Genomic DNA, 25,471 nt, shown 5'->3' with positions numbered 1-25,471 from the left:
GGAGGATTGTGTGCTCTAGGGACTTGTGCTTGCTCGTAGCCCTAGAGGACAGTTGGAAATCCTGGGCACAGTTTGGTTCCCATCTGCCCGGCCCTGAGCCTGTGGGGGTCCTGGTGCTTGGCGGGGGAGGGGCTCTGTGAGGCCTGAAGGGACTCTGTACCCATCAACCGGGGGTCCTGCCTCTCCCCCCTAGATCTCAGTTTCCTGACCCCTTCTGTGTCTTTGGCACCTTTGGTCGAACAGCCGGAATACCCGTGCTGGTCTCCTCCGCACCTCTGTTCCCACTCTGCCCCAGGAAGGGGGTCACAGGAGGCTGCTGGCTGCCCACTGTAGGAGCAGCCCGGCTCTGAGCCCCAGGCCACATCTCTGAGTTCCTGCCCAGGGCTCACCGGCTCTGGCCAGCTCTCCCGGCACGCAGCTGTTCTGCTCTGGTCTCCACCAGGGAAGGGCCTGGGGACGGCCAGCAATGGCCGCCAGTGGGGGTGCAGGAGGGTTGGGGGCTGGGCTGGTGCCCCCCTGGGTGTTGCAGAAAGGAGTCGCAGGTTGTTGAAGTGACCAGTCCCAGTCTGCTCGTCTGCTCGTGGGGGTGTGCTGTTCTGCTGCAGCTGGGCACTGTGTGTGGGGGGGGGCAGGGGGTTGGTTTTGGGGTCACCCAAACCTGTCAGTGCTCAGTGGGCTCTTCCTGGCTTAGTGCTCTGAGTACCCGGCAGTACTGGGGAACAAAGCATGTCCTCAGCCTGTCCCAGGATGCCTGTGTGTTTCTGTATGTTGTGTGTGTATGTGTGTTTCTTTGTGTGTTTCTCTCTGTGTATGTTTGTTCGTGTGTGTTTCAGTGTTTCTCAGTGTGTTTTTGTATTTTTCTCTGTATGAATGTGTTTCTCTCTGTGTGAGTATATGTGTGTGTTTCTGTGCGTGTGTGTTTCTGTTATTTGTATGTTTCTCTGGGTATGTTTCTGTGTGTATCTGTTATTTGTGTGTTTCTCTGTGTTTGTTTCTGTGTATGCTTCTCTCTCTGTGTGTTTCTGTGTGTGTGTGTTTCTGCATGTGTGTTTCTCTGTGTGTGTGTGTTTCTCTGTATGTGTGTTTCTCTGTGTGTTTCTCAGTGTGTGTCTCTGCGTGTTTCTCCGTGTTTGTTTCTGTGTGTGTCTCTGTGTGTTTGTGTACCGCTCCGAGTGGAAGACCCCCCACTGCTCAGCTGCTTTTTCCCATTTGGCTTTTGGCAGTTAATAAGCATTCAAGCTCTTCCAGCACATTTTTATTATACCGGAAGAACATGTTATTATGGTGTGGAAGTGTTTCTGAAAACTGAGCCACAGAGAAGGTATAGGTGGTCTCGGCTCCAGACGCAGGTCACCCCTCCCCGCCCAGCACCCTTCCCCACCCCCTGACTGCCTCCCCCCAGACTCATGTAGGCTCCAAACTCAGAAACAGAGGAAGGGTGTGTAGTGAGAAGGGGATTTGGGATTGGAGAGTGTGGTAAGTAGGGTGCTGGTGCTGCACCCACTGACCTGGTTTTGCGCCCTCATTTAGTCCTCTGAGCCCTACCAGATGTCGGTTCCCCCAAAACAGAAAGGAAACTGAGAGCAGGCAAGCGCTTGCCTGTTGGCCTTATCTGTTTAATGCGTGTCCTGGACGTTTCTTGGACTTTCTGTCCAGTTTCGGTGTAATAATCGGTGCCACTTCCCTGACTGATAGCGATGGCCTGTTAAAAGCTTAACCCGTGGAGGTCAAGTCCTTGTTTACTTTCACACTTCAGGGTGGAATAATACACCGTGCCAGTTTCCCCCTTGGCTTCAGGAGACTGAAGGTAACTGTAGGGACAGGAGGAGGGAAAGGTGTGCTGTGTGTTGTCTGTGTTGCCCGCCCCTGCGTGCCCGTGCCCCCCAGCTCACCCCAGTGGCCCAGTGGTGCCAGTGAGCTTCCAGAATGCCAAAGCTTGAAGGTGCATCTGGGCCAGCTCAGCCCCCGGGGGGGAGGCTTGGGGAATGGGGGTGGGGGGATTACCCGCACAGCATTGAGTGGGGCAAGAGGTGAATTTAAGTCTTTTGTTCTAAAAGTGCTTAAAAAGAGAATTTGCTTGGCTCCCAAACAGGAAGAGACAGCTCTTCCTGTTTTTCTCTTTCCCCCTGGCCAGGGGCTGCCCGAGCGAGAGGAAAGGTACAGTGATGAGGGGAAGTGCCCGGCTCTTCTAACCCACCCTCTGCACAGGGTGCAGACTCTGGCCCTAGCAGCCAGCTGACCGTGACCTGGCCTTGACCTGACCTTGGGCGAGCTGATGCCTGCCTGGCCCAGGGGTACTTGTGAACCGGAGTGATTGTCGGTCGCCCCCAAGCTGGTTTCCGGAGCTCGAATGGGATACCACAGCAGCATCAGCAGTAAGCCAGGAGTTTGTGTGGAGAAGGAGGGGTTCATGTCTGTGGATTACTGGGGTCCACCCCCTTGATGAGGCAGTCTCGAGGACAAGTGTCTCACAGTTTTTAAAAGTTCCCTTTTAATCTACCCCACTGCAGTAGTGCACAGATTCACCAGGGCTGGCATTTAGTAGGGAGAAATAGGAAGCAAAGAAATGTATTTTGCCTGAGACTAGTGAACTGTGTTGAAAAAAATTTATTTTTAAAAATATAGCTCTTTGTTGAGGCCGGGGCAATACAGCAGGGAGGGCGTTTGCTTTGCAGGTGGCCGACCCGAGTGGGATTCCCCAGCATCCCGTAGGGCCCCAGGAGTGATTCCTGAGTGCAGGAATAACCCCAGAGCATCGCTGAGTGTGACCCAAAAAAAGCAATATATATATATGTTTATATATATTAAAATATATGCATATATATTATATAGCTCTTTGCAGTTTTTTTTCTTTCATGCTGCCCTTCCTTTTCCTGTGTTGCTGCCGTTGTGATTGTGGCGGATTGTGGTGCTTGCTGGGGGAGTTGCACACTTTAGTTCTTGTGTGTGTGCGCGCGTGCATGCCGGAGGCTTAGGTTCAATCCCCTGCACTGAGTGTATGTTTCTGTGTGTGTGTTTCTGCATGTGTGTTTCCTGATACCGCCAGGAACCAACTCCTCCCCCCCAGGAATAGGCCAGCGGGGGCCCTGACACCCACAAGTGTCACCCAGGAAGTAGTAAATCTAGTTGCAAGTGTCGTGGTGACTTGTGAGAAGCTTTGATCTCCTGGTGTGGGCAGGAAACGCGCCAAAGAGTTCGTGTGGTCACTTTCCAAGGCCCCACATGCCCAGGCTTGCAGGGTCGAAGGTTTTGCCAAGGTCACGCCGTCCAGTGAAATGAATAGGAAATGCTCAGTAATGAGGAAATAAATAAGGCTCAGTTGTTCCAAGTCACTGAAGAGACCCTTTTTATCTCTGCAATGAACCATCTTAAACCCACGCGGTACGTAATGGGGTGGAAACAGAAGTTGTTTTATGAAATAAGAATGAGGCAAAATAAAAGCTGGATTAAAGGCAGAAAGGAAATGTTGGCCTGGGCGACTTTGGCTGTGTTTTCTAATCAGGCGTTCAGTTATAATGCCCGTGGGAGCATTACCAATGATTTCTGAGTTCTCAATGTCGCCGTCACTTAATTGAATTAAAGTAACAGTCACATTCGCAAATCGGCTCCTATTGGATATTATTGTTCAATATCTGGTACTTAATTTCATCATCATTCCTCCTCTCCCTCCACCACCCCCCTGAAAAAAAAAATAGCACTGTATTGCTTCAGATTCTGAATGCCTTTATAAATGTCAGTTTCCTGTTTCCTTGAACATTCATAAGTTCAGTCGATGTCATTTAGGCCTGTGGTTGCTTTCACCGAGTGTCACGCTCACAGGTTGGCATTCCCCTTCACTTTGGCAGACCTCGTGATTGTTGGAAGGTGGTTTTCATACCACTTGGTAACGAATGTGCAATGTCAGACAAGTTCAAGATCTCGACGGGCCTGGCTGATGGTTCCGGTTCACTGCCTCCATTTCTGGCCGACACCTCTCACCCAGGGGCGCGCCTGCTCACACAGTCCCTCTGTATTGGCTTCGAAAACGCGCTGGGTTAGTGACTAGGGGACCTTGTCCCTGTGTCCTTCAGTGCTTGGTTAACTGATTAAGTGAACTTGGCTGGTGTCTTTAGCTTCTCACCATGCGCCAGCCCGCCACGGTGCCCACTTGTTTCAGCAGCAAGAGGAAGGGCAGGGGCATTTGTAGCCAGTGAGAGGGAGAAGAAGGGGTCAGGACCCGGTTTGGAAAAGTCTTGTCACGCTCATTAGCTCCTCGGTGCCGGTGCTTCCTGTTCCCTGCACCCAGCCTGGCACAGTGAGACGGTTCTTGCCTCCAGCGGCATGCCTGGCATAGTTGAGGCCCAGCTGCTCTGATTTTTGCCAAATTCCCCAAGCCACAACCCCTCTCTCTCTCTCTCCTGCAGCCACCGCCCGGCCTGCCTTGGGCTAACGATCCTCTGTGGTGACTAAGTTTCCTAAGAATTGTTCCAGTGCCCCTCTGTTCTGCTCTCTGTGATTTCCTGCCTGGCACTGATTGGGCAGCCCTGGCCTGCCTGGTGCCCCCTCCCTGCCACTGTAAACATGGGCAGGTTACTCACACAGGCCCCCTCTCTTGATGAGACGGGCGGGGAGGGAGGGCACTAAGCATCTGGCTAACAGGTGAAGCCTGCCCAGCCGCGTGACCTGTGCTGGTGACAGCTGGTATCTGGGTCCCTGAGCTTGGGCACCCTCCCCGGCCAGGCCACAGTGGGTAACCTGGTCTCCACCTGGGTCTTCACTCTAACCCTCCCAGGATGCATTTTCTGAACTAGGGGAAGTTTGGGGCTGGAGTGATAGCACAGAGGGTAGGGCGTTTGCCTTGCACGCGGCCGACACGGGTTTGATTCCTCCGTCCCTCTCGGAGAGCCCGGCAAGCTACCGAGAGTATCCCACCCGCACAGCAGAGTGTGCTGGTAAACTCCCCATGGCGTATTCGATATGCCAACAACAGTAACAACAAGTCTCACAATGGAGATGTTATTGGTGCCCGCTCGAGCAAATCGATGAACAATGGGAGGACAGTGCTACAGAGGAAGTTTGGGGGCCTCTGGGACCTGAGGAATTCAATCCAGCATACCCCGGTGCCCGTCCATGGGGGAATAGGTTGCCAGGATATGAACCGGTTTTCCTTCTTGAGCGGGGATCACCAGGCTCACTCCTGCCAGAGCTGGGTTTGAGATCCTCAGCTGCTGACCTCAAGGCTCGGGGCTGGCCTGGCCTGACAGCTCTGCCCAGGGAGGAAGCACAGGCCTTAAACAGGGAGACCCGGGCTCAATCCAGAGCACCTTGCTATCCCTCTGACAGGCGGGAGCCCCTGAGCACGCATGGGTGTAGCTCCAGGCACCCACTTTTGGCCTCACTCGCTATTTCCTGCCCCGTTTTCCCTGAAATGGAGTTCGGTGGTCTCTGGCCCTGGCTCTGCCTGGCACACCTCGTGCTGCGTATGTCACTCTGAAATGCCTGGAATTTGCTCTGCTTAAAAATATCCATTTTTTTTTTAAATTGCATCACCTCTAGTTTTTTCACTTTCTGTATTGGTATCCTTTTCATTGCAGATAGATAAATGATTGAAATCATTTTGAAAAGCAGTTTGAGGGGCTGGAGTGATAGCACAGTGGGTAGGGCATTTGCCTTGACCGCGACCAACCTGGGTTCGATCCCCGGCATCCCATATGGTCCCCGCCAGGGGTAATTCCTGACCGCAGAACCAGGAGTAAGCCCTGTGCATAGCTGAGTGTGACCAAAAAAGCAATTTGAATGGGCAGAGGTGGGGGTGGGGAGTTCTCTCCATCACCTCTGACCCCTACTACCCGTAGCAGGAGGGGAAAAAGACGTTTTAACTCTGGGCCAAGGTAATTAACCCTAGTTCTCGTTCTGTCTTTTACTTGTTCACACTCAGAATGACTCTGTTATTTAACAGACTTAGAATAGTTCGCAGAGAAGATGGCTTTCGTCTGCCAGCACCATTTAGCCTGGATCAGACTTTGAAAAGCTCGTGGTTTTTAAGTGTTTCCCGCTTGGAAGGGAAGATGGGGATTGGCATTTTCCACTTCTGGGGGAAGGTCTCAGGTGCAGGCCCTGTCTTGGCGCCGCGGCCAAGTGACTGTGGCAAGTTTAAATGAATTCGGGGCAGGAGTTTGCAAGCTGTATCCATTAGTGGGGTTGTGAAATCAATCTAGCAGGCACAGGGGCATTGCAAAAACAGGAGACAATGAAAATGGCAGCATGCACATCACAGGAGCGGCCCAGCTTGCTTCTGGGAGCTGTGACTAGAGCTAATTTTAGCGTGCGTGTGTGTAGGGTCTCTGGGTTGGAGAAGGTTCTGGTGAGAACATTTGAAAACCATTGATCAGAGTTCGTTGAGTACATTTCTCAACTTCAGAGCAAGCCTGACAGTGTTCGGAGCTGAAGGGCCTGATCCCAGAGTCTGGGAACGTTCATCATCACTGTCAGACTTGGTGAAACTTAGGAGTGATGCTTGTTTCCGCCCCCCTGCCCCCCCCCCCACACACCCACAGTTCAAATACCTTTTATACAGTTTATGACTTCAGTTCTGAAGATTGGCTGATGTGTTTAAGAAAATAAAGTATGCTGTCTTTAAGTATAGAAATGGGGTTTATATATCATCATGTCTATAGGTTTCATCCTCTGAATCTGAGTTTACATTGTTTGGCAACTTGTACACCCTAATAGAAGGAATCTTACTTGACTGGACATTTGTAAGCTTGCAAATCAAAGAACAGAGAATTTATTTCCAGATTGTATCCTTTGAATTACCTTGAGAAACTTTTTATACAGCTCTCCCAATTTCTCGGGCCTTTGGACAGCGTTTTACTGTAAACACTTAGTGCTTTTAAGTACATAAAACTTTCCAATCAAGCTAAGCTTCTCAGATTTAGCTTAAAAAAAATCAAAAGGGAAGTAGTAAGCTACTGAGATACACCACTGTAGTTTCTTGCTAGGGAATTATTTTCTAATCGCTCTTTTGGAAGCAGTGAATGATTTCCTTTATAAGCAGCTGCAAGTAAAGCACACATTTTCTTTATGATTGCACTGACATTGGTCTTTTCATTTAATGAAATCAGCCCATAATTCCTATTTGTGTGAATTTGAAAACAGGTAAACTCTCTCTCTCTCTCTCTCTCTCTCTCTCTCTCTCTCTCTCTCTCTCTCTCTCTCTCTCTCTCTCTGGGCCACACCTGTCTCGTGGCATACTCTTGCTCTGTGCTCAGGGATCACTCCTGCTGGTACATGAAGATTGAACCCTGGTTAGCTGCATACAAGGCAAATGCCTACCCTCTGTACAATCAGTCCAGCTGCGCACCCCACCCCCCGACAGGTAACTCTTAAAACTCCTGAACATTCGGACACAAACTCTAAAAGATTTTAGATACGGATGGAGGTGATGTGGAGGATTCTTCTAAAAGAAAGATGATATGGAGGATGGGAGGTTTCTGGGTGCCGATTTAAAAAAATTTTTTTTTTATTACAACACTATGATTTACCAATAACAATGATGGGTCTCATTCTCCTAATCCAGGAAGAGCATTGAAATGGCTCTTTTAAAATCTCAGGGCTAGGAAGAAGGAGACGTTACTGGTGCCTGCTCGAGAAAATCGACGAACAACAGGATGATCATGATCGTGATTTACCAATTTCACGGCACAGTTGTTTCAGGAATTAATGTCCCAACACCAATGCCACCTCCATCGTGCCCTTTTCTCCACCAATGTCTCTAGTTGCCCACTCACCATCCCAAGGTGCCTCGTGGCAGGCAAAGATAAGTGTACTTCCTGTTGTTTGTTATGACACAGAAGCAAATGGAATGATCAAACCTTAGATGAATGAGAATTTGTGAAAGTTGTTCTCTCTCATGCTGATGTTACTAAGGTCATTATCTGAGGATCTGCTGTGCTGGTTAGTGCTGGTGGAGCTTTCATGGATGCCGGTTCTTGAGAGTAATGAATTGTGTTACAACATAAGAAATGAAAACATTTCGGTCTTGGGTAACCTGGGGAGAGAACCAAAGTTCTCCATGTCCCAAGAGCCCGTGACAGGTGGAGCAGATCTAAGCTTGCTGATCGCCCTGCTGCTCTGATTCAGTCACTCGATGATGTGGCAAGACTAGGACACATCATTCGATTCTAGAACCGTTGGGTAGTAACGAAGGTGTTAGACATGCCAGAGTGATTATTAGAATTATTTTTCTAATCGTTCTTCTGGAAGCAGTGGATGATTTGCTTTATAAGCAACTACAAGTAAAGCACACATTTTCTTTACGATTGTGTTGACATTTTTTTTTTCATTTAATGGAATCAACCCATAATTCCTCAACATTGCTTGTGAGGACAAAAAGCTTACCTCTCCCCGTGGCCACCTGGGCCTGGGTGCCACAGACAGCGTTCGAAGTAGTCGTGAGTTCTGGCTTGCAGAGGAAGAGGAAGGGTTTGCTGTTCCAGCCTTGAGACAGAATGAAGAGAGCATGAAAATTTACACAGCGGATGGGAGCTACAAAGTAAATAGGAGATTACGGCAGTTGTCATAAATTAACCTCAAAAGCATCCTGTTGGGATGACGATGAATGAAATCACTGCGCTTCTCTGGGATCTGGATGATGAAGGATGTCTGTTTCTCATCACTAAAATGAAAAGATGATCTCTCCAGGGCCTCTTTTAAAGCCAGAAATAGGGGGATTGTTGAAATCTTGCGTCTTTTCCACGACAGGGGGGCCCCTTCCCATCGGATAAGCAGAAAGGCGGGTTTGCTTTTCTGAGTCCGCTGGGGGCCTCCGCCCATGGCGGGGCACGGTCTGGGTCTGGCCATTGGCAGAGTTTCCTCTGGGTGTGCCCGTGAGCCGGGGGTGTGGGGGGTGACCTAAAGCCTGTTGATGGTTGAGTAAACAGCCTCCTGGGTGCCTTGTTTTCGTGTTCCCCACCGTGCTGCAAGACAGCCCGTGGGAAAATGGGACGGCTCTGGTGTCTGGCGTCCCAAGGCAGCTGAATGAGAGCAGGGTGCCAGCCAGGAAAGTCGGAGCACGGGCCTTGCCTCCCGGGTTCCGGAGCTCACACCCACTGCGAATGTGTTTACGTTTGGAGGGTTGCCCAACCCCCCTGGCTTTAAGAAGGGAGGTTTTGTGCGGCAGCGGCAGCGGGAAAGGCGCGCAGGCTAGAGGGTTTCCATTAGAAAGCCTCCCTTCTTTGTTGCTGCCTGCAGCCGTCATTATAGATGCTGAGGAGCCGAGGACCAAGCCCAGCTCACAAAGTGCCCCACTGCAGTTCTCCATTCAGCCCGGAGCTGAGGGGAGTCTAGCTGAGTGACCACCCCGAGGGGCCCCTGGCAGGTGGGGGCTGGGGACGGGGGGTTTGAAAACAGAGCAATTGAGTGTCTCAGCTCTGGCAGCCTAAACACCAGGAAGGGGGGAGGCTGGGGTGGGGAAGGGGTTCAGCAAGACGTTTCTCTCAGGGTCTCGCTAATAAGGACTGTCTGTCATCTCACAATTCCGTGAAACCCCAGACCCCCAGAGGCCCCACGTGAAGCCACTCTCATGTTGGTGTAGGGCTGGGGCAAATGGATGTCAAGGGGGTCCGTGGTCAGAACAAGTCTGGGGTGTGTGTGTGTGTGTGTGTGTGTGTGTGTGTGTGTGTGTGTGCATGACAGAGACACAGAGAGAGACAGAGACAGAGAGTCGTCTCTGGCGCACTGCATTTTTCTGCTTTCCCAGAGGCCCTTGCAGCCCTGGTAGTCAGGTGACACGGTTGTGGCCAATGAGGCGGGAGCTCGCCAGGGGTGCCCTAATACCATTGTCTACGGTCAGCTGCCCTTCCCCTCCCAGGGACCACACCCACTCCTCTAGTCTTTCTAGATCTTTCTAGATCTTTGAACTCACAGGCTCTGCGCAGCCATAGCTTTCTAGATCTTTCAGGCCATACCCTCTGCCCCTGCAGAGGAAAACTGTCTCGCTCTTTCTTTCTCTCCACCCCCTCCCACTATTGGGGTCCCCCCGTGGGGTTTGGGGAGCCCTGTGAGGTCTCACCTCCAGCTCCTGACTTGGAGGTTGCACAGAGGTGCCTTCCTGCCCTGGAAGTGCCAGGTCACCCCCCTCCCCCCGAGAGAGGGGCGCAGGTGGGGGTGTTTGCGGGAGCCCGGCCGCCCTCAAGTTCCCCTGAAATTCTGGTCCCGGAGAGTTTTGGAGAAGAGTGTCCTGGGGAGCACATGGCTGAGGACCACTGTGGGGTCTCATGGGACTCTTGTTCCACTCTTGGAGACAGGATGGCCGGAGGGCTTTAAAAACCAGTCCAGCAGGGAGTCTTTTCTGTGACCCTTGGCCATTGTCCATCTGCTTGTCTGTCGTCTGCCCTCCGGTCTGGAGTGAATGGGCTGCACTGGGCTGTCCAGCTGCCCATCCTCTTGCTCAGTGTCCTGCTGCTTCCTCCCAGACTATTGAATGGGACTACACGTGCCCAGTTGCTGGCCAGAATTTTGTGTGCTGGAAATTTGAGTGTCTCCAGGACCATAAAGTGAATGTAAGAGGGGCTGTGTGCATACTTCGCAGGAAGGAGGGAAGGAGGGAGGGAGGAGAAGATCCCAGAGCAACCGGTTCATAGCCGATAGTGTAGACCGCATAGTTCTGGGGCAGGACTGGCATCACGGGGCTCATGCCAGCCTCCGTGCCCTCCAGGATGGCCTCAGGTGTTCGCCCAGAGGTACTGAGTGCCACTCTGGTGAGGGAACCCCACCATCATCACATCTGCACCCCAAGAGCTGAAAATCCACAAGGACAGACCCACAGAATGCAGAGCTGCCCGGGCTCTCCACGCCGTCCATCCTGACTTCCTGAGACAAGGCAGTGAGATTCTTTATGGCTCCCTTCAACTTGGCTTTATAGGTTTTTCAAAGTCGAACCATCATCCTGGGGCCGTCGGCCATGTGCTTGTGAGAGTTTTGGGGGCAGCAGGCAGCAGGGGCTGTCCAGTCCAGGGACAGGGAAGTCACAGCGTCCAGCTGCACTCCCCTGCGCACTGGACCCCACCAGCACCCCACAGATGTGTTTTTTTCCCCAGTGCTCTGTCACCCTGGGCCTCTCCTTGTGCCAGTTCCCCGCACTCTAGTTCTTGTACATGTGTCCCCTCCCTGCCCGTCCCTGAGATTAGGGCCAGGTGTGTGCCATGCCCCCGCCCTTCCCCCCCCCCCCCCCCACTGGTTCTCTTAGTGCTATCAGAAGAGGCGTCACTGGGAAGTAGGGAAGCAGGGAACCGGCTTAGCGTTTCTCTGGCCAAGCGGCGTCTGTGAGCTCCGATGAGGTCGAGCGTCCGCCACTGGGTGCCACTGTGGTACCATGGCACAGACCGCTCAGGGTCCCTGACACCAGACTGCTCCCTGCTGTGGGGGGACCCAGAGAGTTCAGAACACAGGAGTCATCTGCTAAAGGCTCTTTGAGGCGTGCAAACGGTGAGCACAGTTTTTCATTAATTTGCTTTTGGGGAGAACACACCCAACTCTATCCAGGGCGTTTGCTCCTGGCTCTGGGCTAAGGGGTGTGGGATCGGGGTGCCACGTGCTGGGCCTTGCCCCGTGACATCTCCCCAGCCCCTGGGCAGCTCGAAGGCCGGGGAGCTGGGGCAGGTATGAATGAGTCTGTTCTCTGATGACATTCTCGCCCGAGGTTTGCGCGAGTTAACGGGCCGCCCGCCTGTCAGTGATGGGCTGAACACTTCCTGGGAGCAGGAGAGTAGCCACAGCGCGAGCAGGAACTTCCTGCCTTCGGCCAACATGCCATCCGGCCTGGCAGTGCCAGGAGCACCAGGGAGCGTGAAGGAGGGGACTCTCGTTTGGGGGCATCCTCTGCCAGCTCAGAGCACACACATCTGTTCCTCATGCCGAGTCTCCAGCTCTGTCCTCAGGGTGGAGGGCAGGTCCCTAGGGTTCTGTCAGAAGGGAGACGGTGTACACAGCTCAGGTAGACTGGCAGTTAGCAGCAGCCCTGGGGACAGGTCTAAAGTTGAGGAAGGGGCTGGTGCCCACGAAGGTTGGAACCAGGGCTGAGGGCTGGGGCCATTTGCCTGAGAACAGCGCTGCTGACCGCTGACCCCATGGTGTTGCCTCAGGCCGGGCCTGGCCGAATGCGCTGGAGGCGGTGTGGGCGCCGCCGTTTTCCCCTGGACTGACCCTTCCATGTGGTGTCAGAGCTTCGCCTGGGCCCGTGTTGGGGTGTCAGGGAGACAGCGGTGTCTGTGGTGGCCACTTTCTCAGTGTTTCCAGGGCTGCAGACCCTCCTCGCAGGATGCTGGAGCCTGCCTGGAGGGGAGGTGCGGACTGTGACCTCACGTTCTAGAACTTTCTCAGGAAGCTGACTGAGTGTGTATTAGGAAGGGCCTGGGGAGAAACTGGTCGGTGCCTCATAAGCTGTGGGTTCCACCTAAGATCCCCTCGGCTACCTCGAGGACATTTTTTGGGGAGGGGGCTGGGGGTTTGTTTTTCCACTTCTCTCTGTTTCGTCTTCAAATGTTTCCAAGTTAGTTTGAGTATCGAAACTTTTATCATCACTTAATCACTTAACTTCCCGTTAGTCGTCGATTTGCTCGAGCGGGCGCCAGTAACGTCTCCATTTGTCCCTATCACGTGCTAATGTAAAGTGCCACAACTTTTATCATAAAGACAGATTATTCCGGAAGTGCCTTTCCTTTTCCTTAACGAAAGAACAGCTCTGGCTTTCGGTGTTGTTGTCCACGGTGTTGTTGGACAGTGTAGAGCATTCCTTTGGGAGGGGGCTGTGGGGGTGGCTGTGGCCAGGGCTTGGCCGAGGCTGCAGGCCTTGTTTCTGGGGCTGTGTCAGTCAGGGGCCGGAGGCAGGAGGGCTCAGGTGCAGGATGGACGTGCTGCTCCCCTTGGCCCACAGCCCAAACGTTCTCTAGTTAACTGTCAGAGTTGCTTCACCGGCCACACGCCGATGGGATCCAGGTGCCCAGGGCGCCCTGAGACAGGTGCCCTGAGACGCGGGCCTAGCACACCTTCTGCCTGTCCTTGGGCGTGTTACGGCAGGCAGTGACGCAATGAAGAGTGTCGAGAATAGGCCTCACCTGTTGGGGCCAGAACAGGATGTGCCATGGTGCCGGGTTGGCCACATGGCACCAGGACAGGGCGGTTCCGCGTCTGTCCCTTGCTGCTGCATCCGCAGCCCTGGACGGGCCTGGCCACACAATCCGTGCCCTAAAAGGACCTTTCCTGTTTCGGCGGAGGCTTTATTGCCCTCCGCGCAAGTGACTTCCTTCAGCTCCCACAAGGAACCTGGGATGGTTAATAAATGACGGCCGTGAATGAAGACTTTCTTGATGTTTCCAGAGGAATTCTTTTATCAGGCTGAACTAGGAGATGGTGTGTCTCTGGACATGCCTCCTCATTGTGCAATGGCCCTGTGCTCAGAATTCTTTCAGCAGCTTATGAAAGAGCTGAGTGAACTCACCTTGAATCACGCAGATAAGCAGAGAGGAGAAACCTGTCAGGATCTACGAGACTCCGGCCAGCTCTGGGCGCTGGCGCCTCTCTGCTCTGTCCTTGTTTGTCGAGGCTTCTCTCTGCTCCTCCGTTTCGTCCTCCCTCCCTCCCTCTCCGGACCCCCTCAGTGGAAAGAGGAATCAGCTGAGATGGGCATTCTCCCTTCCACAGCATTAGCCTGTGTGCTTGATGGCTGACCCTGACACTCTGTCGGACTCAGAGCTGGTGTGGGCCGTTGGCGGTGGGGGGTTCTGTTGGCTTTTGCTGGTGGGCACTGAGTGTGGCCAGTGGTTCCTTACTCCTTCCGGTGCTTATGACAACAGCAGTGGCAGCTGTGCATGCCCACATGCGGTTGGCAAGACATGGGTTCAGGAATCAGTGCAAACGTCCAGAACTGGTCAGAAGCCAGGCCAGGTAGTCTTCAAGTGGATGCTGGTCCCATGATGTCTCACTCCACCTTGGCCAATGGACAGAACCACCCAGCAGCCACCGGCCAGCCTGCTGGTCACTTCCTAGCTATCTAGTGTGTCCAGTCCTCTGCAGTGTCAGCATCTTCGTGGCACGTTAGAATGTGTGTGTCATGTAGAGATGAGCAGAAAAATGGAGTTTCCGTGGATTGCAGCACTTCGAATTATGATTTCTTGGACACCACCGAACACCGCACCCAGCCCTGGTGTACCCGCCTCCCTCTCCTAGGGAACCCCCCAAACCGACTGAGGAATTTTTAGAAGGAACCAACTGTGTGAGTAGAAGCTGGGTCTGGGCCAGAATGTCGCCATCTTCCCAGAAGTCCCCGTCCCCTCCCACGTGCTGCCAGTTTCCAGAAAGCCCTCACCTGACGGCCGACAGCTGGCAGGCTTGTTGTGTGTCCCGTGTGTGTGCACCCTGCCAGCCTCTCTCAGTGCCCACTTGAGGTTTGTGACATGGTGGCCCGCCACCTTTCGTTGCCTTTGCACCATTTCATTTGGCCTCTGGCTTTTTGTTTGGTGTAACATTGGGTCAGGGGCCAGCATGGATTTCTCCAGACCCCTGCCAACGTGCCTCCCCTGCCCCTCCCCCACCGCCATGTAAATGGGATGCAGAAATTATGTGAGATCTTTGGGGGTTGCACCCAGGACTGGGAAAGCCACTTTTGAGAGGAAGGAGAACGCTTATTGGCAGAGGAAAGCTCTGTGGGTCTCTGAATGAACTCATGTTCCTTAATGTGAACTTCCTGTTAAGAAATTAAGGTCTGGAGTGGTGGGTCTCGGTGTGAGGGTCCCAGATTCTGCGTCGCCTCTATAGAGTTCAGCCAACAGAAGCTCCCACCCGGCCAGCGCTGTGGGCACTCAGGCCGGCCGGCGTCTCCCGCAGCCCTTACAAGTGTCTTCACAGTGGCTGCTGAGGTCGGGGATGGTGGCTTGGTCAACACTTTTGATTCTGCACCTCTTGGACTCGATAATGACAGACTGACAGCGAGGGTGTCTGCATGCCCCTTTCTGGAAGAACTTCTAGCTTTACTTCCCAGTTGTTACTGTGTTTGGCATATCGAATACATCACGGGGAGCTTGCCAGGCTCTGCCGTGTGGGCGAGATACTCTCGGTAGCTTGCCGGGCTCTCCGAGAGGGGCGGAGGAATCGAACTCGGGTCGGCCATGTTGGCTGTGTGCAAGGCAAACGCCCTACCGCTGTGCTATAACAGTTGTCACAATGGAGACGTTACTGGGCCCACTGGAGCAAATAGATGAACAACGGGAGGACAGTGACAGTGACAGCACTTCCCAAACGCTCTTGCTTCTAGAGCTTTGTGTGTTCCCTCTCTTGCGCTCAGCACCTGCCCCTCCAGACGGCCCAGGGACGCCCTCTGCTGGCGGCTCCTACCCCAGGACACGAGCAGCCCCCCTCTGCCCTGCAGGGTCCAGCCAGGAGGGTCTTCAGAGTGCACGTGGGGACACGCAACATCAGAAGGCTGTTTCGGGTCAGGGAGCAAAAGTGCAGCCTGGGAATGAGGCCACAGCCCCCCCCCCCCCCGCCCTCTCTCGGGCTGAGTCACCTCCTAGCTGCCCAGCGGGCCCCTTCCAAGTCAGCATGTCCACACACCGGCTCCAGGTCACGTCACCATACGTCCTGCCCCAGCTCTGCCTCTGCAAGTGCCCGTTCACCTGACCCGCCTGCTCCCCGCCCAGCCTTCCTCCCGCCTGTCCCCTCATCCCCAGAGACCACATCACTTCCGGTCGCCAGGTGTGTCACCTCCGCGCCCCGGCCGTTCTGGGTGACATCAGCGGTGCGGCCCAGTTCTGTCACTCGCAGACAGACGGTGTGAAGGGCTCGCGCCCACAGAGCCCCATCCGCTCAGTGCCTGGGGAAAGTCCCGGTCCTGGCCTCTGCCCCAGCAGGGCCCGTCCCCCGGACCTGGCCGCACGCCCTCCTCCACAGGGGCATTTGCTCAGGGCCGGGTGGCACTGGGGGCGCCAAGCAGTTGACCCTTTTCTTAGAGGGTGTACAAAAGGACACAGGGACAGATGCAGAGACTGGGTGCAGTGACCGGCCTGTGCTCTCTCTTCCCCGGGGCCAGAAACCGGGAGAGGCCCAGCTGGAAATAAATCCTCATCTCCTGGCAGCAAAACATCTTGGTTCCACCCCGAGAGAATCCTGTTTTCCCTCTCTTAGGGTGCTCAGGACTCTCCCCCCCCGGAGTGCCCGCTAGGCCGGGCCCTCTCACCCACACCTGCCAGCCACAGGCTGCTCCCAGCCCTGGCCTTCCCCGGCTCCCCTCCCCGGACCTGGAGCGGGATGTTTTGATGCCGTGTCCTGGAGACGAAGGTTTAGGGTCACATCACATCCTTTTATGGCAGCGGGCGGGCAGGCGGGCGGGCGGGAGCACTTGACTATTGATTAACCCGAGGGAAACAGCCTGGTGTAGCTGGCACAGGCGTCTCCAGACCGTCTCTAGCGCGGACACGGGATGCAGTCTGCAGTGTGGCCGGCAGAGATGGGCCGCCTGAGTCCCCGAGCGCGAGGTTTGTCGCCCTCCGAGGGGAGCTTCCCGCCGCCTCCTCTCTGGGTCACTGAGGCCGTTTCTCTTCCCGTTCGATCCTGTGTGATGTCGTCTGTTCCACGCACTCTCTTTGGAGACGTGAGCCCCGGCCATGCAGTGACACCTACGGCCTGTAAGCAGGGGACCCGGGACAGTTTGGAGTCTGCGTGATTTCCGTATTCTTGGCCGCCTTTGCCACAGCAGGAGCCGTCCTCTGCACGGAGATCGGGGCCTTGCGAGAGGCGCGGCTCCCCTTTCGTAGCACGGATGAGGATTTGACTCTGGTTCTCCCGCTTTACTGTCCGCAGCAGGTGGGGGGGCGGTGGTGGTGTGGGGCGGATGCTGGGGGCTTCTGTTCCCAGAGGGTCGTCACCGCAACGCAATGCACTAGGGCTCATTCTAGGATCTCAGGGGTTGCTACTAACCACAAGGGTAGCCGTGTTGCTTTCGGGCCAGGAGGCAGGTTAGGATTCAGGAAATCATCGCGTGTGATGTGGAAATCCAACGAGTAGGCGTTTCCACTTCAGAGCTCGTGGGTACCCCTCTTTTATGCATTTCCAGCATTCACCTGCTCCCCAGTGCCACGCTGGAGGTCCACCCCCACCCACCCACCCAGCCAGCCAGCCAGCCAGCCACTACATTTCCTTTCAGCCCCCACACCCTCCCCCTCGGCCAGAGCGCTCTTGGGGCAGAAACCCATGGGATGGACCCGTCTTGGAGACACAGATCCGAGAGGCTGCGCCACCTTCCTGCTGAGGGCAGAAACCATGCTTGGCCTCTGCTCTGTGCTGGGCATCTGCTGGCCCCAGGCCGTTGGCTGCACTGCTTCTGAGGGCAGGTCTAGCGCGTGCTGGGCACAGAGCAGCCTGCAGTGAGCCCGGGAGGCGTGGATCCAGCCGGGCCGGGCCCAGAATGATTGGTGGGCCAGGAAGGAAGCTCATCTTTCGGGGACATGGAACCAGGGCCTGGGCTGCCAGGCATCTTGACGTGCTGGAGTGAGGGCCAGCACCCCGAGATGGAGGGTGGACCAGCACCCTGAGATGTGCCCACGGCCATTGGAGTCTGCGGCTCTGGGTGCTTCCAGTGTGACCTTCTCGGGGCACCCCCGGGTCTCACCTTGGCTGATGCAGGAGGGAGAAAGGGGAGCAGAGGAGGACCTGGGAGAGTCCCCGTGAAGCCACCTCTTCTCCTCCCACTCAACGGAGTCCAGGCTGGGCACGGGCAGGGGCAGCTTGTGCGCTGAGACTCTACGGAGGCTGGAAAGAAGGACCCTCGCTGCAGAGGCGGGGGTCCACTGGAGAAACGTGGGGGCGGGTTGGAGCAGGGGCCAGGAAGTGTGGCCTGCCAGGTGGGGATGTTTCAGGACGCTTCAGGACTGGGAGGGCTGTGAGCAGGACAGAGCCCAGGGCTGGCTTCTGGGGAGAGGGACCCACCAGGTGAGGGGTTGGCTCTGCCTTCTGGAACCTTCTGGCAGGAAGCAGCGTCGTGGGTCAGTGTATGTCCAGTGCCTGCGGGTTTGGCAGGTCCATGGAAGCGCTGCAGGCCGTGGGCCCTGTGTGGGCTGAGGAGTCTCCAGACACGTGGGTGACAGTGGTCCCCGGGTTTGGGTGGGCAGATGGCCCTGCTTCCCCCCCCCGACTTCCTGGCCCCCGAGGCGGCCCCAGAGAAGCCCCCTGACATGTGCCTCGTTTCCCGTGCAGACAGCCCGCGAGAGAGTCCTGACCCCAAGGACACGTATCTCCTCCCGAGAAACATCATGGCGGAACCCGACTACCTGGACGATGACAACCCTGAGCTGATCCAGCCCCAGAAGCTGATCAACCCTGTCAAGATGTCCCGGAACCACCAGGATCTCCACCGAGAGCTGCTCATGAATCAGAAAAGGTAAGTATCTCCGGAGTGAGCTGCCCCCTACCCCATGCCTTAGATTTGCAAGCTCTGGCAGGCGGCAGGGACCCCCTGTACGATCCTGGCCCCCTTCTCCAATGACGCAAACTGCCAATTTGGAAGAAGGTAAAAGCAGAAGAGAAAATGCATTCCTTTCCCACTTCAGAGCCTCTCGCCTGTGGGAAAGTGTGGAAATCACACAGCAGTGCTTCTTGCTCAGCCCTGAGCAGAGAGAAGACTCGAGAACCATTCGGGCTCAACTAAAGGTCCAGATATCCCCTTTCTTAGAGTTTCTGCTTTTTAAGTTGCACCAAAAGTTATTACTGGCATCATTTCTGTTCCTAGATTTTCTTAGAACAGCGAAACAGCCTCTTCCTATCTTCCTGGTTAAACCACTTCTCAGCACCGTCTGTGCCGTGGAGAATAAAGAAGTTCTGTCCACTGGGGCAGGACGAAGGCGCTTTCCTCCTCTACCCGTCGTCACGGCCTTGCAGCTTTGTCCCGGCTGCTGTGCTCACCTGCCTTCGACTCACGGGGTGCAGAGGCTCCCTGGGCACGCAGCTTCTCCTGCCTTGCCTCTTGATTAAGGAAGGAACAGGGTCAGCGGTGGTTTTTTCTAGGGACAAGTCAGAAAAGCTTGCTGGGGAGAAGAGACAGACACGCAGCCTCCAGCTCAGTGAGCGCCCCACGGTGCTGAGTCCCAGGAGTGGGTTTTCTCTGGGGATCGTAGGATTGAAGCCAAGTCCCTGCCCGGCAGAGCAGTTGTTCCAACTTGGAAACCTGCACTCGTTCTGGAACAAAGTCTGCCCTGCTCTCGGCCAGCTCTCGGCCAGCTCAGCTCCAAAAGAGACAGTCCCCTGTCACTGCGTGTTTTTTGTCAGCATAGAGGATGGCTGGGAGTGCGCCCGGTGCCGGCCGTTGGTTTCAAGAGGCAGTCCTCCTCTCTTTTGTAGTTGAAAGACAGTTCTCATAAGTTCTTAAAAATGTGAACGTTTCCAGTATAACTTAGAAAGACTCAGTCTTCGCAAAGAGCACTTGGGGTGGGGGCAAGTTTAGAACCCTCACTGTCTAAATCCATCCCTGAAATCGTTCTCAGCCTGGTAAGTCTCACAGCAGTTTCTCATTCCTGAGGTTGATAGTTGGTCATTTGGGGCATCCTTTGCTCAGAGAAGCTCAGTGATTAACTGTTGCCGTGCACCTGGGAAGAAATACAGGCAGCAGGGATGTTTGCGTTATGACCCCCAGAGCAGGCCCCGGGCAGCCGTGGCACTCCCATCCTCGCCACCAGCAGGCGCAGCTTTGTCCGCTGCGCCTGGGCTTAGGGGTCTGTGCAATGGGTGGAGGAGCAGACGGTCCCAGTGAATCGGGCTGCCCCACGTAGAGCTGCGCCCCCATAACCCCGGTGGGGCCCTGGCCTACAGTTGGAGATGTTCGCCCCGGCCTCTGCAGGGACACATAGCCATGTGGCTCTCTGGGCCTGGAGCCTGCTGCTCGTAGCCCTTTGAGGGCAGTTTAGCTGCAGACTGGGGATAGGAAGCAGGCAGCTGCCTGGCGAGCACATCTCACATGCTCGTGTTGGGGGCAGGCAGCCCTGCAGCCCCCCTGATGCCCCCCGGAACAGCAGCAGGGCGGCGTGTGTGCCTGCAGGAGCAGAGGGGGCAAGCGAGCACTGTTTGGGGAGTGGGAGGAGCATGCAGGGATGGAGTGGGTGGGTGCGGCCCAGACGGGCCCCCCTCCCTGGCCCGAGTTCAGCGTCACCGTAGAGAGGCCCACAGGACGGGCTCGGGAAGCGAGGCGGTGCCCTTTGCCCCTTGCCATGCAGTGATGGCATCTGTCCATGGCTGTGTCGGGTCACCCGCAGCTCCTACCGTGTCTTTCCCCCACTCCCGGCCCAGAGACTCCTCAGCAGTGCTTGTCCGTTCCGCACCAAAGGCTCAGCCGTGGGCTCCGATGAAATATTCACGACGTTGCTCCAACTCTCACTTATTCAAAGTGCAGAACATTTATCATCTCAGCGCCATCCCCGACTTCTCTCTTTCTGGGTCGTTTATCTTTCTGCCGTGCTCGAGTCCCGTCTCAGCCCAAGAGTGACAGTAGCTCAGCGAGGCCCATGCCGGGCTCGCAGCGAGGGCTGCTCTGGGCGCCTCCATCGCAGGGGCTTCCCCGCTCCCGCCTCATCCCAAAGACCTTAGTGATGGTGCATTTGCCCGTGGAGGGCGGGGAGGGAAGGAGGTTTGCAGTTGAGTACAGAGCGCTGAAGTCCCTCTCCTGAACTTGCCTCCCCCACGCGGTGTGGTGGGACACAGGGACTTGGAGCAGAGACAGTCGTTCCTGTGCTCAGTGGTGCTTCCCTGGTAGCGAAGCCAAGCTGCTTTTCTGTGCCCATCAGCAGGCCTGGCCTGCTCCTGCCAAGACCCTTTCCCTGTGGCTGGTCCTTCCGTTAGGCTCCCAGGCCCCAAAGACACAGCCCTTTGCTTGTTTCTTTTTGCAGGGGTCTTGCCCCGCAGAATAAGCCAGAACTGCAGAAGGTGATGGAAAAGCGAAAACGGGACCAAGTCATGAAGCAGAAGGAGGAAGCGGCGCAGAAGAAGAAATCGGACCTGGAGGTCGAGCTGCTGAAGCGGCAGCAGAAGCTGGAGCAGGTGGGCCGGGCGCGAGCGCGCTGGGTCCTGGCCGGGTCCCTCTCAGAGTCTCTGTGGCTCACGGCGAGTGGTGCCACGGGGCTGCTTCCCGCCCCCACCTGGCTGTCCCCACCATCTCTCGGCCTTTACAGGAGGGTATTTCAGATTTCTCTCAAAAATGGTAGCATTTGCCTTCCTCGGATTCTTTTTTTTTTTTTTTTTTTTTTTTTTTTTTGCTTTTTGGGTCACACCCAGCAATGCTCAGGGGTTACTCCTGGCCCTGCACTCAGGGAATCCTGGTGGTGCTCAGGGGACCATATGGGATGCTGGGGATTGAACCCAGGTTGACGGCGTGCATGGCAAACGCCCTACCCGCTGTGCTATCACTCCGGCCCCCTCAGATTGATTTTGAAGGTTGCCTTTTTTTTGTTGTTTTTGTATTTTATGGCGGGGGGGGGGGGGGGAGGAGTCACACCTGGCAGTGCTGAGGGCTAACTCCTGGCTCTGTGCTCAGGAATAAGTCCTGGCAGGGCTCTTGGGGACCATACGGGATGCTGGGGATGGAACCCTGTGAGCTGTGTGCAAGGCAAACTCCCTCCCCAATGTACTATCGCTCTGGCCCTGTCTTTTTTTTTTTTTTTAAATATTTCTCAGTGCCAGGGACCGTCCCCAGGCATTCAGTCACACTCTGCTTCTCGGCCGCCTCCTCACCCCAGCCGCCATCTCGGTCTGTAGGACGGGGCAGAATTTTCCAGATAGGCCCCCCGCCATGAAAGGAAAACATAGGGCCAATTTGTCCACAAGTGGGCTGAATGCCATTCAAGGAAAGAGGGGCTCTCAGGGGGCCCTCAAGGAGATTCCAGGGGCACAGCCCCAGCCAGGACTGGGCCCTGAATCTCACCAAGACTCCAGGATGGCACCCAAGAGATCAGACAGCAGATGGGGCACTTACCTGGCATGAGCGGGCCCGGGCACAGTTTTCAGTGTCCACTCCCCGCTGGCTCCCTGAGCACTGCTGGGTTAGCCCAGCGGCAAACAAGCGAAAACAGAATTCAGGGCAAGCTTTTCCCCTTGGCTGCCATGTCTGAATTTCTCAGCATCTCCCCAGTTTGCACAGAGACAGAGAGGATCACAGGCACGTGTGCGTGTGTGTGTGTGTGTGTGTGTGTGTGAGAGAGAGAGAGAGAGAGAGAGAGAGAGAGACAGAGAAACAGAGACAGAGAGACGTGTGTGGGTGGGCTCCAGGAGGAACTTCCCGCTCCCACTGCCAGAATAAGTCAGGAGGGACTTTGGAAAGACGAACAGGGTTTGGGAAAGTGACTCACAGGGTAAGTAATGTCCCTCTTTCTGGATTTCATTTAGCTTGAACTCGAGAAGCAGAAGTTGCAAGAGGAGCAAGAAAATGCACCCGAGTTCGTGAAGGTCAAAGGCAACCTCAGGAGGACGGGCCAGGAAGTGGCCCAAGCGCAGGAGTCGTAGGTGTGAGGCCGGAAGCTGCCCAGGCCTCCTGCCTGCTGGTCCTGGGCCCCGCGTCCAGCCCGGCCCGGCCAGCACTGTGACTTTAACGAGGATTCGGTTCCCTTCTCCTCCACTCTGGGTGCACCAGCCGCCTGTGACCGTTACAGTTCCGATTCGCCAAATGAAGGACATAAACCAGCGCGGACGTCGGATAACGCACCTGTGCTCACGGGCGCCCACAGCAAGGCCACGGTCACGGAGGAGGAGGAGGAGAACACGGAATCCATGTTTGAAAGTGGCTTCGCTATCGCGCCCAGGCTGCGTCCAGCTGAACACGGTTTCTTCCTCGGGACCCCAGGATGGCCTCATCGCTTCTCTCATCACTGTCGGGGAATCCAGTAGATCGCCTTTAAGTGCCCTCGACGGATGCGCTGCTCCCAAAGCTTGCAGGTCGCGGGTCAGGCAGCTGAAATGTTCTCGTCTCCGTCTGCTTTCGCCTATGTTCAGATGAGCACCCTGCGTGACCAGGGCTCACCGCTGGCCCCGGCCCCCATCCCGGCAGTGGGCGGGTGGGAAGGGTCAGAAATCTGGAAACTTTTCCTGCTCATAAACATAAGTCGGCAAACATCCTCCTTTGGTCTCCTTTGCGCTGCTTTGGACCCTGGGCGCTTCGCCGGCTCCATGTGTGGCGGTTTTTGGAGATTTCCTGCTGAGGTCTGAAAGCCGCCCAGCCAGGCCACGGGGGAATCACGTCCATCTGTCTGCGGCCCGGCTTCCGTGGCAAGATGCAGGCTCTGGGGCTCTTGCTTCCCCTGAGAGCACAGCACACTGGCAGCTCACTGCTTCCGGCCAGCAGGTGCTCCTGGTTTGGGTGGGGGGCAGTTTCGAGACCACCCCTGGCAGTATGTGGGTGCTCAGGGGAGTTGCTCCCAGGGGTGCCCGAGAGGCTGTGTGGTGTCAGCACGGGCCTGGGCTCAGCCACGCATGCCCGGCGAGTGTCTTCACGCCAGCCTCCCTTCTTCCTTCTCTGGGGTTTTTAATGTGAAGCAAACAGAGGCCAGCCTCTGGGGGCCCCTGGCGGGAGACTGGATAGTGATGAGACTCCAGGCTCCGCGGATTCTGAGAAATGAGCACACTGTGCTTTTCCTCTCCCTGTCCTCCTCACCCTGTGTCTATGAGTGAGTCTCAGGAAAGCCAGGGGTGGGGAGAGGCCACTCGGCACCTCCCTTCACAGCCTACCCGAGCCAGCGCCGGTTAGGGCTGGCACCAAGATTCTGCAGGCAACATCCATTTAAATTGCAGTGACGGGCAGTCTGGATGGTCTGGGGGTACAACCCATTCTCTGTACAAACAGATGGTTCGGCCAGTGATTCCTGATGCATGTCCCTGGCCCCCACAGGGGCTCTCAAGTGCGGGGGCCTGAGCACTGGGGGCTGGCGGCTAGCACTGGGACGCTTTCGTGTCTGTAGCTGACATTAGGCTCATTCAGTCCCAATGTGCAGATAACAAAGTCGAGGGAGTGCAGCCACTGCCCCTGACCCGTGATGCTGCAGAGCAAACGCCGTCCTGTCCAGGTTTGCTTCTGAGAGACGGCATGGTGACCGGGGTTAGGCGGCGTTTGGGCCACATCTGCCGACGCTTGGGAGTTACTCCAGATTCGATGCCTGGGGTTGCTCCCTGCAGTGCTCGGGGGACCAAGGGATCAAATCCAGGCTCCTGCTTGCAAACTCTGCCCTCTGACCCCCTGAGCCATCTCCCCGGGCCCCCCACATCCCACTTCTGATCCTTCATTGTCTGAAACTCTTTCTCCGTGGACACGGGCTGATGGCTGTGACTTGTGCAGGGAAGATTCAGGCAGGGCGAGCATTGCCTGTCACGGGATGTTGGCTCCTTTGGTCCCGCGTCCCTGAATCCTTAAGCCACTGGACCACTTGGTGAAATTTCCAGGAGCCCACACCTTCCTTGTGAAGGGCCGGTTCTTTTCCTCCGGCCCACTGAGAACTTCTCTTGGAAAAAAAAAGTAAATCACGAAAGCCTTTTTCTGCCGGACCCCCCTTCTCCCCTCCCCCCACGCCGCTACAGGCTTCTTTGCAGTGAATAGAACCAGGTCTGGTCGAAAGTAGACTTGTAAATAGCGTTGGGATGACTTAGAGCTAAGCAGGTTCATGCGTTAGAGACGCTTGGCTCAGCTCTCCGAGCTTCTGGAGTCCCTCCATCCGCTTCTGTTCCATCCAGCCCAGGCGCCTGAGCTCCCAAGCATCCGGCCAGTTTAGTGCTTTGAGCCACTTTCCCACCCAAAGGGCCCACTCGGTGGTTTTCTTACAATCGTTCCGTATCTCCTGTGTCCTGGTCAACCAGTAGGGTTGCTTCCTAAGCCAGAGCGGTCGACTTTATCTTTCCAACGCCGAAAGAGCTGAACTTGGTCGAATGTATATAATATATATAAAGGCAGCCTTAATGGATTTGTTTTCATAATTTAATATTTTTTGTATTTGCTCTTGTATAATTGTTTTTAATGGAAAGTATTACAGAATCGAGGATGGAATTCTTAGAACCAAAGTTATTCTTAATAAAAATCACCACACACTTGGATCACGAGTCGTTATTTGTCTGGTCTGTTGGCTGTATGCGGGGGGGGCGGGGGGAGCCAGGGGACTCTCTGTGAGGGTGAGAAGCTGTTCTGGGGGATCCTGATGGTTACAGTCCTTAACCCGCACTTCCGGACTGGCAGCTCGTGTCACATGAGACCCAGAAAGCCATGGATGGCAGTGCGTAGACACCGTCTCTTGCCTGTGGCTGTTGTCCAGATCCAGACCACATTTCCCAAAGTTCCGGGGGAGCAGACAGTAGAAGGCCGGGATGGGAGCGGACCCTTTTTCCAGCTCATGACCCAGTACTGACCGCATGTGTGAAGTGTGGCTGGGAGTTTCTTAACACCTTCAGCTAACTTCACGTTCCCTTGGGTCAGCTGGGAACGTCA

The 25,471-nt window shown here is 55.4% G+C and overlaps 1 protein-coding gene across 2 annotated transcripts in view; it reads left to right on the top strand.

The window, feature by feature from the left end:
- Positions 1 to 25,083, top strand: part of FAM107B (family with sequence similarity 107 member B) — a 148,592-nt gene extending 123,509 nt beyond the window's left edge. For both annotated transcript variants that reach the window (XM_056114656.1, XM_056114657.1), the window contains 3 exons: positions 18,226 to 18,409; positions 20,904 to 21,054; positions 22,396 to 25,083. In XM_056114656.1, the coding sequence (XP_055970631.1) occupies positions 18,226 to 18,409; positions 20,904 to 21,054; positions 22,396 to 22,512 (452 nt within the window). In that variant the 3' untranslated portion in view covers positions 22,513 to 25,083. The remainder of the gene's footprint in view (positions 1 to 18,225; positions 18,410 to 20,903; positions 21,055 to 22,395) is intronic.
- The last annotated feature ends 388 nt before the right edge of the window (positions 25,084 to 25,471 follow it).

The sequence above is a fragment of the Sorex fumeus genome, unplaced genomic scaffold, assembly GCF_029834395.1.
Source record: "Sorex fumeus unplaced genomic scaffold, SorFum_2.1 ptg000026l, whole genome shotgun sequence".
NCBI classification, from domain to species: Eukaryota; Metazoa; Chordata; class Mammalia; order Eulipotyphla; family Soricidae; genus Sorex; species Sorex fumeus.
Note: the sequence above shows the minus strand (reverse complement) of the source record. Positions and strands in the feature narration are given on the sequence as shown.